This window comes from Acomys russatus, chromosome 3, assembly GCF_903995435.1.
Source record: "Acomys russatus chromosome 3, mAcoRus1.1, whole genome shotgun sequence".
NCBI lineage: Eukaryota > Metazoa > Chordata > Mammalia > Rodentia > Muridae > Acomys > Acomys russatus.
Genome location: NC_067139.1, coordinates 70,701,831 through 70,714,368, shown reverse-complemented (window position 1 = coordinate 70,714,368; position 12,538 = coordinate 70,701,831). Strand labels below are relative to the sequence as shown.

Here is a 12,538-nt window from a genome sequence, read left to right as displayed (position 1 = left end):
AGGCTCCAATTTAAATGGAATACTGTGGGCTTTAGTCAGTAATTCCTTTCAACATTTTATTACTTCAGTTTACAAATGAATGAATGCATTTCATACCCATCAATGTAGCATACTCACATTCAAGCTCTCAATGCCCTCTCACTTCCCTCGCTCATTCCTCCTTTTCCTGACAATTCGCCTTCTTTCGTATCCTATGTCATTACACTTATATGCAGATTCTACATGAGAATAAGCAGACTTCCCCCGTTGTCCTTTCCTTTGCTCTCTCCCCATTCCTCCAGATCAGGTTCTGTTCTCTCCCTGCCACAGTGCCCCTCCTGTTTCCATGTCTTACACACATTATGAAAATTCCACATAGGACACAAAACATGGCATTTGTCTGCGCCTGCTTAAAATGATGATTTATAGCTCAGTCCACTTTTCAGTGTTCAAACTGGTTCCGTCTTTGACTATGAGGAAAAGAACTGCAAAAACCATGGGTGCACAAGAATTTCTGGTTTTTACTAACTTTGATTCCTTTGGGTATATACCCAGGAGTTGTATAGCTAGATGGTACAATAGTTCTTAGCTTTTTTTTTTTTTTTTCCTTTTTTTTTAGACAGGGTCTCATCTGAACTTGCTATAAAGAGTAGTTTGGCCTCAAACTCACAGAAATACTCACGCCTCTGCTTCCCAAGTGCTGGGCTTACAGGAGTGTACCACCACATCCTGCTTTGTTTTTAGATTCTTAAGGAACTTCCATACTGATTGTCACAGAGGCTGCACTCATTAAATTCATACAAACAACGAATTAAATCCCCCAACAGTTACCAACAAGTAGCAAAGGTTACCAGCATCTGTTATTTTCTTTTCTTCCTCCTTTTCTTTTAAAATATTTGCCAAGTGAAGTGGCCCATGCCTGTAACCCTGGCACTTTGAGAGAAAGAGACAGACAAATCTCTGCAAGTTCAAGGCCAGCCTGGCTTACAAAGTGAGTCAAGTGTAGCCAAGGCTACACAGAGAAACCCTGTCTCAAAAAATTATTTACTTTAATGTATGTTAATTTTTAAGACTGGTCTTGGCACAAGCTGGCCTTGAACTTAGTATGAAGCCAAAAATGGATTGCACTTCCACACACCACCATATCTGGTTTGCTCATTTTCTGTCTGTCTGTCTCTGTCTGTCTGTCTGTCTGTCTGTCTGTCTGACTGACTGTCTGTCTGCTTCTCTCTCTGTGTCTCTGTCTCTGTGCCTGTCGTCTCTCTCTCTCTCTCTCTCTCTCTCTCTCTCTCTCTCTCACTTTTCCTTAGGAATTTGCTTGTTTGGTTTTTTTATGTTGTTATGTTTTCACTGTCAGAGGTATACTTAGCAAAGAATTCTCCTCCATCCTGTGAGCTGTCTTCATTCTGATGACGGCTTTCTTTCCTATGAAGATTTTGTTTGAAGTTTCTCATTTGTCAACTGTGAACAAATATGCACACACATGCACGCATGTACACAGGCACATTAGAAGAGGCCCTGGGAAGCCCTCGAGTGTCCTGCTCTATCAGCTCACTCTTTCAGCTAAGCTGGCCAGCCAGTGTCTTCCCAAGGCTGTGATTACAGGCACTGTTGTGAAAATTCCTTCCCCGGGGAGACAGACTCAGCCCCTAGACCCTCCTCACAAGGTCCCAACATGATACAGAACTCCAAATAAGTTGGATCAGAAAAGAAAATGTTCCTACCACATGAGAAATCTAACGAGTCTCTTAGGGGAGCTGTGATCAGTCTTTTCCTATCGATCCCACAGATGTCACTTGTCCTGGGGTGTCTTGGGAGACTGAGCATTTTGTTACAGTACCACAGTGCCAGTGAGGGGCTCTCATAATTCCCAAACCAATCCAAGTTTAAAGAGAGGAATGGATACTTTGAATGTAGGTGTGGGAGATCTATAACAGCCAGATGTTGCCACAGCATTCTTGGTTCTCTGTGCAAAGGGCATTGGAGCATCCTCAGGGTTCACTTACTTACTGGTAAATGTCACAGTCTATATCCAGTGAAGCATAGATTTGGGGGCCTATCTTATCATTGTTAGCATTCCTTTTGTTATAACTATTGACGTGGAGATGGTCCTTGCTGGCATGTACATGTGAAATGTCCCCTATAGACACCTGGGTTTGAACATGTGGTCTCTGGCTGGTGATACTGTCTTGGGAAGTTGGGGGCTAGCTTTAGGAGGTGGAGGTCTAGCTCCAGAAAGCATTTTTCTGGCCTGGCCTTAGATATGGTGTGACTACAAGCACAGTGTAAGCAACCATATGCTAATATCTACCCTGTCTTCCCTGTTCCCACATGGTGTGAGCCAAAACCAGACCTTTCATAAGTTACTTCTTGCTGGGCACTTGTTGCCCACAGAGTCACTAATACAGTCCTTCTGGACAGGAGTGTGGCCATCCCTCATTGGTCCATGCTTGCTCTGACCTCACAAGGAGCCATTGTGAGGAATGGCTGGCACCTGCGCATATAATCTACTGCCTCCGGGTGGTTTTTGTCTTTCTAGCTCAGAGAGCTCTTCTGTGGTGATCCATGGGACTTGGACACTGGTAAACTTTAGGACTGGGCTATTAGTGAAATTTTGGCCTTTCGTGTTGGTGAGGATTTGTGTTTGACGGAGTCAGCCTTTCCTCACTTTCCCAGGTGTGCTTTGGGCCTGTTGGTTCTGGCTTTTCAATTTACTCATTTAAATGCATGGTTTTGATTTTAGAATTTAAATTCTTATATAGTTTAAATGTTGTTAATTGTCTTTCATCTTCTCTAACTACTCATTTTCTCTGTCTTTTATTTCTTTTGGTTTGGCCGGTTCTTGTTTTCCTATGGTCTTAACATGTTTCTTTATGTTATTTGAGACATCTATCTGTTTTACTGCTGGAAATTTTAGCTATGTTTCTCCTAGACCCACTTTTAATTCACTTTTATCTGGCATCACTAGTTGGTGTTTCTACTGATCATTTACTCCAACAAAGATGAAGAGGTGGCAAAGAATTAAAGACCTAAGGTCCAACGCCTTTGATGATTCTGCTTTAACAGAACATTATAGCATCCTAAGTACCGTTGGGTATGGAGCATTTGGTCAAGTCAAACTGGCGAGACACCTCCTGACCCAGACAGCAGTAGCGGTAAAAAGTGTCCCGAAAGGCAGGCTGTACGCCCTCCCCAAGTCAGAAATTGAAATCATGAAATCTGTAGACCACCCCTATGTTATTAAACTTCTGCACCTAATCGAGACTACAAAACATACTTTCATAATTATGGAGTATGCCTCGGGAGGAGAGCTGCTGGACATGATTCTTGAATTTGGATGCCTAGCAGAGGAGGATTCCCGTAGACTATTCAAACAAATAGTGTGTGCCGTTGAATACTGTCACCAGAAAGGAATTGCCCACAGGGACCTAAAGCCTGAAAATATCTTAGTGGACGGCAAAGGAAACATAAAACTTTGTGATTTTGGGCTGAGCACCAAGGTGACTATGGGGCAGAAGCTGAAGGATGGTTGTGGGACCCTCTCTTACTGTGCCCCCGAACTCTTTGAATGTAAAGCCTATGATGGTTTCTCCATTGATGTCTGGAGCTTGGGTGTGATACTCTATTACATGTGCACAGGATGCCTGCCTTTCCAGGGCCATACCCAGGAAGTAACAAAGCGGAAAATTTTGGTAGGAGCATACTCCATGAAATTCAGGCTCTCACCAGAGTTTTGGGAGACGATTGCTAAGTTGCTAACTATAAACCCTAAACAAAGGCCAAGAGTAGGTGACATCATGAACTTCACATGGTTAAAGGATGATGGTGAAGACTCTCCCTACTCCTTTGAAGACAACTCTGACAGCCCCCCAGACCCCACTGTAATGGTCATCATGGGTGCCATAGGATACAAGCAACAAGAGATAGAGGAATCTTTACAGGAGAGAAAGTTTGATGAGATAATGGCTACCTACCTTATTCTTAAGCTACAGTCACCCTGGGGGGACAACTTTCTAGAAAATTCCCTGCCCTGGCAGTCTGACCAAACCTTGACCCTTAAAGATCCAACTCCGAAAGCACAAAAGACTATAAATAGGCCATCTAGTGTCCCTTCCCTAACAACCTTCATTTTATCCACTCCTGAGAATGACAAAAATTGTAATGGGAAGAAGAGTACACTGTCCACCCTCAGCTTCTTGGACAAGAAGGAAAGCCCTGATCTTAAAATCCACCCCCAGTGTGGCCATGACACTCATTTCATGGGCAGCAGCTCCAGAGACAGAGAGAACAGTGCTAGCTCTGGTGTCATATGGACCAGAATGTCTTCAGAGGACACACCACTGGAAACCCACTACGGCCAGTCATCCTTGGACAAGTCCAAGGCTGGTTCTAACAATTCAATGAACAAGGTATCATCACAGGATGTTTTGTCTCATCTTGTGGAAGAAGGCCAGCATAAGAAAATCAATGCACCAGGTGAAAATATCCACCCATCTCTCCCCCAAATTTCACCTCAGGAGGAGCTCACGGGACAATCTTATGAAGTGACTATGGCTAGATCAGAGACTGTGACCTCACAGGATAGATCATTTTCATTCTCTAGCAGTGAGGATCTACAGGAAAAAGAGGCCAGCCCTTCCTCCCCACATGCATACCAGAGACATCTCAGGGGTGGGTGCAAGATTACACCCGAAGCACCCTTCAGAGAGCGGACCTGGAGCATCTTGAAGAATGGCGTTGTGAGAAGCCTGAGGAGGTTATACTGCTGCTTATCAATGAAAAAGAGAAAATTAGCCAACAACAAAGTCATGCCTATGGGCTGAAAGAGCTGGGAGGCTGTGTCCATATCATAGGCTGAACCTAGGGGCAAAACAATCTTGTATCCTCAGAAGTGTATGTGTGTGTGTTCTTGTGTGTATACTGATGTGTGTGTATTGTTGTATGTGTTGATGTGTATATGTTGATGTGTGTGTTGTGTGTGTGTGTGTGTGCGCGTTCATGTGTGACACCCTTCCAGATCACCTGAGACCCTGAGGACTGAGGATGGATTCTGGGAGGCAGGTCTGAACTCATGATCCTCCTGACTCTCCCCTCTAGGAAGATTCCTGATGGCTGGTGGTACCACAACATAGTCAGCCAAGTGATATGCTGTATGGGACTCAGAAATCTTGGCAACACTGATCCACAACATTCTGGTGATCATCAGGAAAACAGGCCTCAGATGTCCTTCATTCAAGAGGAGATTAGTAGCTACTTTTCTCCGAATGTACCTGTGAACCATTAGAAAAATTGCAGCAATTGGAGAGGATGAAATGTGTGCATGCATGCGTGCGTGCGCGCGCGCGCGCGCGCGCGCGTGTGTGTGTGTGTGTGTGTGTGTGTGTGTGTGTGTGTGTGTGTGAGAGAGAGAGAGAGAGAGAGAGAGAGAGAGAGAGAGAGAGATGTAGACTGTACAGAACCAGGTGAGTCAAAGAGAGACAGAGAGAAATGAATATTGCAGACCAGAGCCAGAGAGAGAGAGAGAGAGAAATGAATATTACAGACCAGAGCCAGAGAGAGAGAGAGAAAGAGAAATGAATATTGCAGACCAGAGCCAGAGAGAGAGAGAGAGAGAGAGAGAGAGAGAGAGAGAGAGAGAGAGAGAGAGAGATAGAGAGAAATGAATATTGCAGATCGCAGAGCCCAGGCAAGAGAGAGAGAGAGAGAGAGAGAGAGAGAGAGAGATGAATATTGCTGACCAGACCAGAGCCAAAAACAAAGGAATGAGATTGCAAGGCGTCTCCACCAAGTACTCATTTAGAATGTAGACTGTACAGAACCAGGTGAGTCCATTGGTTACAGTACCAGTCTCAGAACCATCCTGACTTACTAGACAGCTTGTTCCACCCCCACCAAGTTACAAAAGCCTTCACTACTCACCCCAGCAATATTATTGGTGAGCCTACTTTTTGCTTGGCAACCTGAGTCAATTTGGATCCATTCTTCTGTCCTCTATATCTGGACAGGCAAGGACAAACTGCATGCGCGCGCGCGCGCGCGCACACACACACACACACACACACACACACCCTGCCCCATCGCCTTGTGTACAGCTGATGCTAGGACATCCTGCCTGGTACAAGGTGAGACCCACCAACTGTACATTGAGTGGAATCAAGGTGAAGTCTGGAGTGTTTGACAGTTGAATTCAGCACCGGATCTGGTTCCTGGCATGATCATGGATAAAAACCCATTGATGGAAAAACAATTAAGACTCTCTGGTCTGACAGTGAGGGCTTTCCTCATGGTCTCCTGCCATATTCCCACTTCCAACGAAAACTCAGGAATTTAAGGGGTCAAATTCCTACCCCTCATTAGCCCTCATTACATCCTTGCTTATTTTCAATAGGACCTCACACAAAGACCCAAGCTGTTTTCTTTGGCTATGGGGAAAAGAAGCGCAAAAACCATGGGTGCACAAGAATTTCTGGTTTTTACTAACTTTGATTCCTTTGGGTATATACCCAGGAGTTGTATAGCTGGATCATTCAATAGTTCTTAGATTTTTTTTTTTTTTAGACAGGGTCTCACCCAAACTTGCTATAAAGAGCAGTTTGGCCTCAAACTCACAGAAATACTTACGCCTCTGCTTCCCAAGTGCTGGGCTTACAGGAGTGTACCACCACATCCTGCTTTGTTTTTAGATTCTTAAGGAACTTCCATGCTGATTGTCACAGAGGCTGCACTCACTAAAATTCCTACCAACAATGAATTAAATTTCCCCCAACAGTTACCAACAGGTAGCAAAGGCTACCAGCATTGTTATTTTTTCTTCCTCCCTTTCTTTCAAAATATTTGCCAGGCGAGGTGGCCCATGCCTGTAACCTCGGCACTCTGAGAGGAAGAGGCGGGCAAATCTCTGCAAGGTTAAGGCCAGCCTGGTTTACAAAGTGAGTCCAGGACAGCCAGGTTATACAGAGAAACCCTGTCTTTAAAAATTATTTATTTACCTTAATTTATGTTCATTTTGAGGCCACCACAAGCTGGCCTGGAACTTACTATGAAGTGAAGGATGGCTTCCACTTCCACACACCACCGTGCCTAGATTGCTTATTCTCTCTCTCTTTAACTTTTCCTTGGGAAATTCCTTCTTTTTCTTGATGCTGGCTGTTGTGGCTGTAATGAGATGTGATTTCACTTGGTGTTCATTTCCCTGACAGCTAAGGATATTGTTTTTTCCCCACATGTTTACTGACCATTATTCTTCTTTTGAAAACTATCCATTTTGCTTTCTCATTTATTGTTCAGATTTTTGGTTTTTATTTTTGATTTCCTTATAGAAATGTTTCCACTGTCAGATGTATACTCAGCAAAGAATTCTCCTCCATCCTGTGAGCTGTGTTCACTCTGATGACTGCTTTCTTTCCTATGAAGATTTTGTTTCAGGTGTTTCAATCTGTCAATTGTGTACAAATGCAACACACACACGTGCACACACACACACACACACACACACATACACACAGAGGCACTTTTGAGTCAACCAGAGTCATGCTCTATTCCTCTCCATCTTATTCTCTTGAGACAGGGAGACTCAACGCATGTCAACTCACTCTCTCAGCTACGCTGGCCAGCCAATGATCATCTGTGTCTACCCAAGGCTGTGGTTTTACAGACACAGTTATGAAAATTCCTTCCCTAGGGAGACAGAATCAGATCCCACACCTTCCTCACAAGGTCCCAACATCAAGGTTATTGGGCTTCCTTACTGAGCATGGGAGAGAGGTAACTGGCGTGAGTCTACGTGACACCCAAAGCAGCCATGCTTACAAGTTTTCATTTAGTATCGATGATTGCTTCCTATAGCCACACGAATGGAGTCCCTTCTCAGTTAACTTTCTCAAGCCTAGGTACCCGAGCATCTCCCAAGAGGCTAAGGCCACTTGCAATGGGGGCAAAATTACATACAGACGACTGGGAGAAGTAACTGGAATTTCAGGTGAAGGTTTAGTGACTCTCTCTTACCCTCCCCCCCATGAGTGAATGTCAACGGCTGACAAACCTGATCCTAATGGACACTTGCAAGAAGATGCAACATGACATTGTCATCAATGAAATTCATGCTCAAGACCCTAACAATGAACTAAGAAGTAATCACATACCCACAGACACAACATTTTAGTAAGCTTACAAATTTGTCTTCCACCTTGTTCATAATCTCCCTGACATGAAGAAAACGGCCTGAACTGCTGAGGTTTCTGTCTAGCCCCTCAAGGGACTCTTCTATATCAGTTATATGACAACATGATTTTTGTTCTTAAATCTAGGAGATGCTGACTTTTATTTACTGATATGTGTTATGTTGCGTACCTTGCAGCCCTCGAACAAAGCAAAGTTGGCTACAGTGCAAGATCTTTTTACTTCTCTTTGTAAGTAGGTAAGTTTTAAGTATTTTTGTTTACTTTTATCATAGAAATTAGTCTCTAGTTTTTTTGGGTTTTTGTTTTTGTTCTTCTATGTTTTCCTGTGGTGCACAGTTAGGTGGCATTTATTGAGTGCATCTGTATGTCTGATCTTGTTTGGTTTGTGGTTTTGCTCTTACAACAAACACTTTGTTTCTCCTAGCCTGCCTGAGTGGTCCTGTGCATTGAGTCACTGAGAATGTGTTGCCAGGACTGGAGAGGTGGCTCGGCTGTTAGGAGAGCCAGGTGGTGGCGGCTTATGCCTTTAACCCTGGCACTTGGGAGGCAAAGGCAGGCGGATTTCTGTGAGTTTGAGGCCAGCCTGGTCTAAAGAGCAAGTTCCAGAATTGGAGAGATTTGTATTGATCTTGTAAACTTGAGGTCTCTTAGGGTAAGTGAGAGAAATGCAGAGGGAATCTGTGTAGATGCCCATGGATGCTGTTCTTCCTTTAGGAGAGTCCCTTCTCTGTGTGTGCATCAGGAACTTCTGCTGGCCAGTTGGCTTTACTTTATTTGTTCACATACAAATAAATTATATTCCTATTTAAAAAATGGGAATATGCTGTATGAATAAATAACATACAATGCTATATTTAACAGGCACATATTAATATGCTCATTACAGATGAATGTGTTTAAGGAAGGAGTAACAATAAAGAGTTTTTCATTTTCTTTTGTTTTGCTTTTCAAGACAGGGTCTCTCTGTGTAGCCTTGGCTGTCCTGGACTTCCTTCGTAGACCAGGCTGGCCTTGAACTCACAGCGATCTGCCTGCCTCTGCCTCCCAAGTGCTGGGATTATAGGTGTGCGCCACATGCCGGGTGATAAAGAATTTTTTCTGGAACTGAGAACCAGATCCAAGGACTTGTGCACGTTGGCTGAGTACACTACCCTGGAGCACACTTCAGCCTGAAGAGGGTTTACTGAGAGGTAGAAATCAGTTTGAAGGTCACTAACCAAGTACTTCTCTAAGAAAATTCTTGCAGTGTCTATCTTGGCCACACATGGAACATACCTATCTGTGTCAATACCCAGCTAGGTGCCCTGCCCATGTCTACTTTAGGTGTTCCTCTTAGCTGCAGTGCCTTAGGACTCCTGGATAACTGAGAATCTCTGGCTTTGTACAAGCATACCAACCCTGGGCAAAATATGTTTTGACGTATCCCTTTTCTTCTTCTTCTTCTTCTTCTTCTTCTTCTTCTTCTTCTTCTTCTTCTTCTTTCTTACGTTCTCTTCTCTTCTTCTCTTTCTTCTTCTCTCTTTCTCCTTCTTCTTCTCTCTTTCTTTCTTCTTCTTCTTCTTCTTCTTCTTCTTTCCTTTGTTCTTGTCTTTGAGCTGATATTTTGCTTAGGCTGTACACTGTATGTTCTGACTGCCTTTGTAAACTGCTGTTGTCTAACACCTATCTCTATTTACTGTTAGACCATCTGCTTGACTCGGGTGTGGTGCCAGAGTTCAGCTCTGGCAGGTGCAAAGAGCCTGAGGACAGCAACTCTGTGTCAGTGTGATGAAGGAGACCGCCACCAACTTGCCATTGAGGAGATGGCTCTGAGTGGCTCCAGCCTGTCTTCCTTTCACTTCAATGTTACAAAGCATAAACCTTCAGTTTTACTTCCTCAAACATGTTCCAAGAAACTGGACAATGATTCTCTTATTTTTCAAAAAATAATTTTTCCTCATATGCTTTATTTTCCCTAAGCAGATGTTTAACCTTCTGACCTCATAGTTGACGCACATCTTCATGTTCACTGTGGTCAGCACACTGTATTTTTTAACACCTAATACAAATTTTATCTGAATCTACTCTAACAATATATTTCTGTCCTGCATCGCTGGTGCCAACATAAGGAAATTTATTCTGTTGGCGCAGTAGTTTGCTGCCTCTTGACCAACCTTCTCTACTGTCTAACTACTTGAGGTCCCAGCATCTATACAGGTCAGTTCCTTGTTCCTGAGCTAATGTCCTTTTGTTTATATGTATTCATTAACTTCTTTAATATACTCTTTGCAAGAACCATTTTCTGAATCAGAGTTTACTATGTGCTTTTTCTGAGAATAATTATGTGCCTCAAGAAACTGTATGATTTTTATTTTCCTTCTCTTAAAATTTTTTGGGGTTCTGAATCACTTCAGGAACTATTATCTCGTTCCTGTCATGGATTTTTAATACTTCCACCTTAGAATTAATAGATTTCGCGCCTTTAATCCCAGCACTCCGGAGGCAGAGGCAGGCAGATCACTGTGAGTTCGAGGCCAGCCTGGTCTAGAAAGTGAGTCCAGGACAGCCAAGGCTACACAGGGTTTTGGGAAACCCTGTCTCAAAAAACAAAAACAAACAAACAACAAAAAAAGAATTAATAGATTTCCACCGTGTTATTGCTGTACCACTACAGACAAAGTGAAAGGAAAGGCTGTCAAGAGCACACATAAGAAGAGGAAAGAGGTCACCCACAGCCAGTCCCTGGAGAAACAGCGAAGGCTGACGATTCTGTCACACTCATCCTTCCAGGCACACAGGGCCTTCTCCTTGCTTAAGTGCAAGCAATCCTAAGCATCTCTGACAACTCCTGGAGAGGATTTTCTGGGGTCCTGGCTCACTGGAGACTTGCTGCTAAGTTGAACAGTGTGCAGGAGCAGGTTTATTATTCTAGTGGATCTAGCTGGCTGTTCTAGGCCACGGCCAGGAATTTGTATTTCAGCAAGACCCTATAATGCAGTGGTTCTCACCTTACTAATCCTGTGATACCTTAATACAATTCCTCATATGGCGGAGAACTCGGGTCATAAATGATTTCCATTGCTACATTATAACTACAACTGACTGCTGTTATGAATGGTAATGGATATATCTGATATGCAGATGGCATTTGGTGTCCCTATGAAAGTGTCTTTGACCCACAAGGGGGTCAGGACCCACAGATTGAGAACCACTGCTCTAGTGTCATATGCGTAGTGTAGGGATATATCTGCTCTGTTCTGAAAAATGGTGCATCTTATCGTCTGGTGTCCCACAGTTGTGACACCTTCACAGATTCAGAGTAGAGGGGTGGGAACCCCTCATTCCTCTGAAATGGAAATGAATGTTTCCACTCGGGAGAACCCACAAGTCTTAGTCTGCATCCTCCTCTGGAAACAGTGTAAGGGCTGAACTTGGGATTTACAGACTTTGTGGCTCAATTGTGTGTGCGTGAGTGTGTGTGTGTGTGTTTGTGTGTGTTTCAGCTTAGTTTGATTTTTTTCTTCTATCTGTTCTGACAGATGGACCCCAGGCCTTGAACATGCTAAGAAGGGGTCACTCAGGGTTGGAAAGTTAATCCCCTTCTCCTTCCCCACAGCAGCTGACTTTCTCTCCGTGTCTCGCTTTCCCCATCTTGTTAGAGGACAGGGTAGTAGGACGTACATGAGAGGTTGGCGCTGAGGACTGACAGTCAATGCTGGAAAGCTGTTGAGACTGGGACGCTCTGGGCGCCACACAAAGATTTGAGGGCCCTTTGCTCCTGTCTCGTGGTGAAGAGGACAGCAGTCTTGGATCGAGGTCAATTCAGGGAGGGAGAAGCTTGCCCCTGAGTAAAGTAGGCTCAGAGAGACCAGATACAGCTCACAATCCCTGAAAACAGAGGGGAAATGACATGGGAGGACAGAGCTCTTTTCCCAAGCAACTGCTGGCATTTTCTGGTTAGGAGGCTTCCGTACTCACTCATTTCTGCGTGTGTGACTGCTGTGAGCCCTACTGCTTCTCATCATGGGGCTAAACTGAAACACGCAGAATTTCCCATAAGGCGCTTGAGCTTGCTCTTCTGGCCAATCAGCCAAGAGGAAAGGTGGGACTAAGTTGGTTGCTTAGAGACCTCTGGAGAAGCTCACCTGCAATGAGAAAACACATTTCCTCCCTGGATGCCAGGCTCCATACTGCAACAAAAAGGAAAGAAACCAGACCCCAGGTGTGCTCAGAGTAAGAGGAAGTGGGTTATAAGGCAACTGAACAGATGTTAGAAGGTGCCAGGAAGTGGGGAAGTATCAGATGGCTCCCCCGAAATCCAAGGCATCTTTTCTCCTACCAGATTTATGCTCAGCACTATCATTCTGTTTTGAAGAAAAGACACCTAGGCGAGCTACAAT

General features: G+C 44.1%; 1 protein-coding gene across 1 annotated transcript; it reads left to right on the top strand.

The window, feature by feature from the left end:
* The first annotated feature begins 2,981 nt into the window (after nt 1-2,981).
* LOC127187117 (sperm motility kinase X-like) lies at nt 2,982-4,802 on the top strand. Its single transcript, XM_051143341.1, has one exon. The coding sequence runs from the start codon at nt 2,982-2,984 to the stop codon at nt 4,800-4,802; it is 1,821 nt and encodes a 606-aa protein (XP_050999298.1).
* Nucleotides 4,803-12,538: the final 7,736 nt, after the last annotated feature.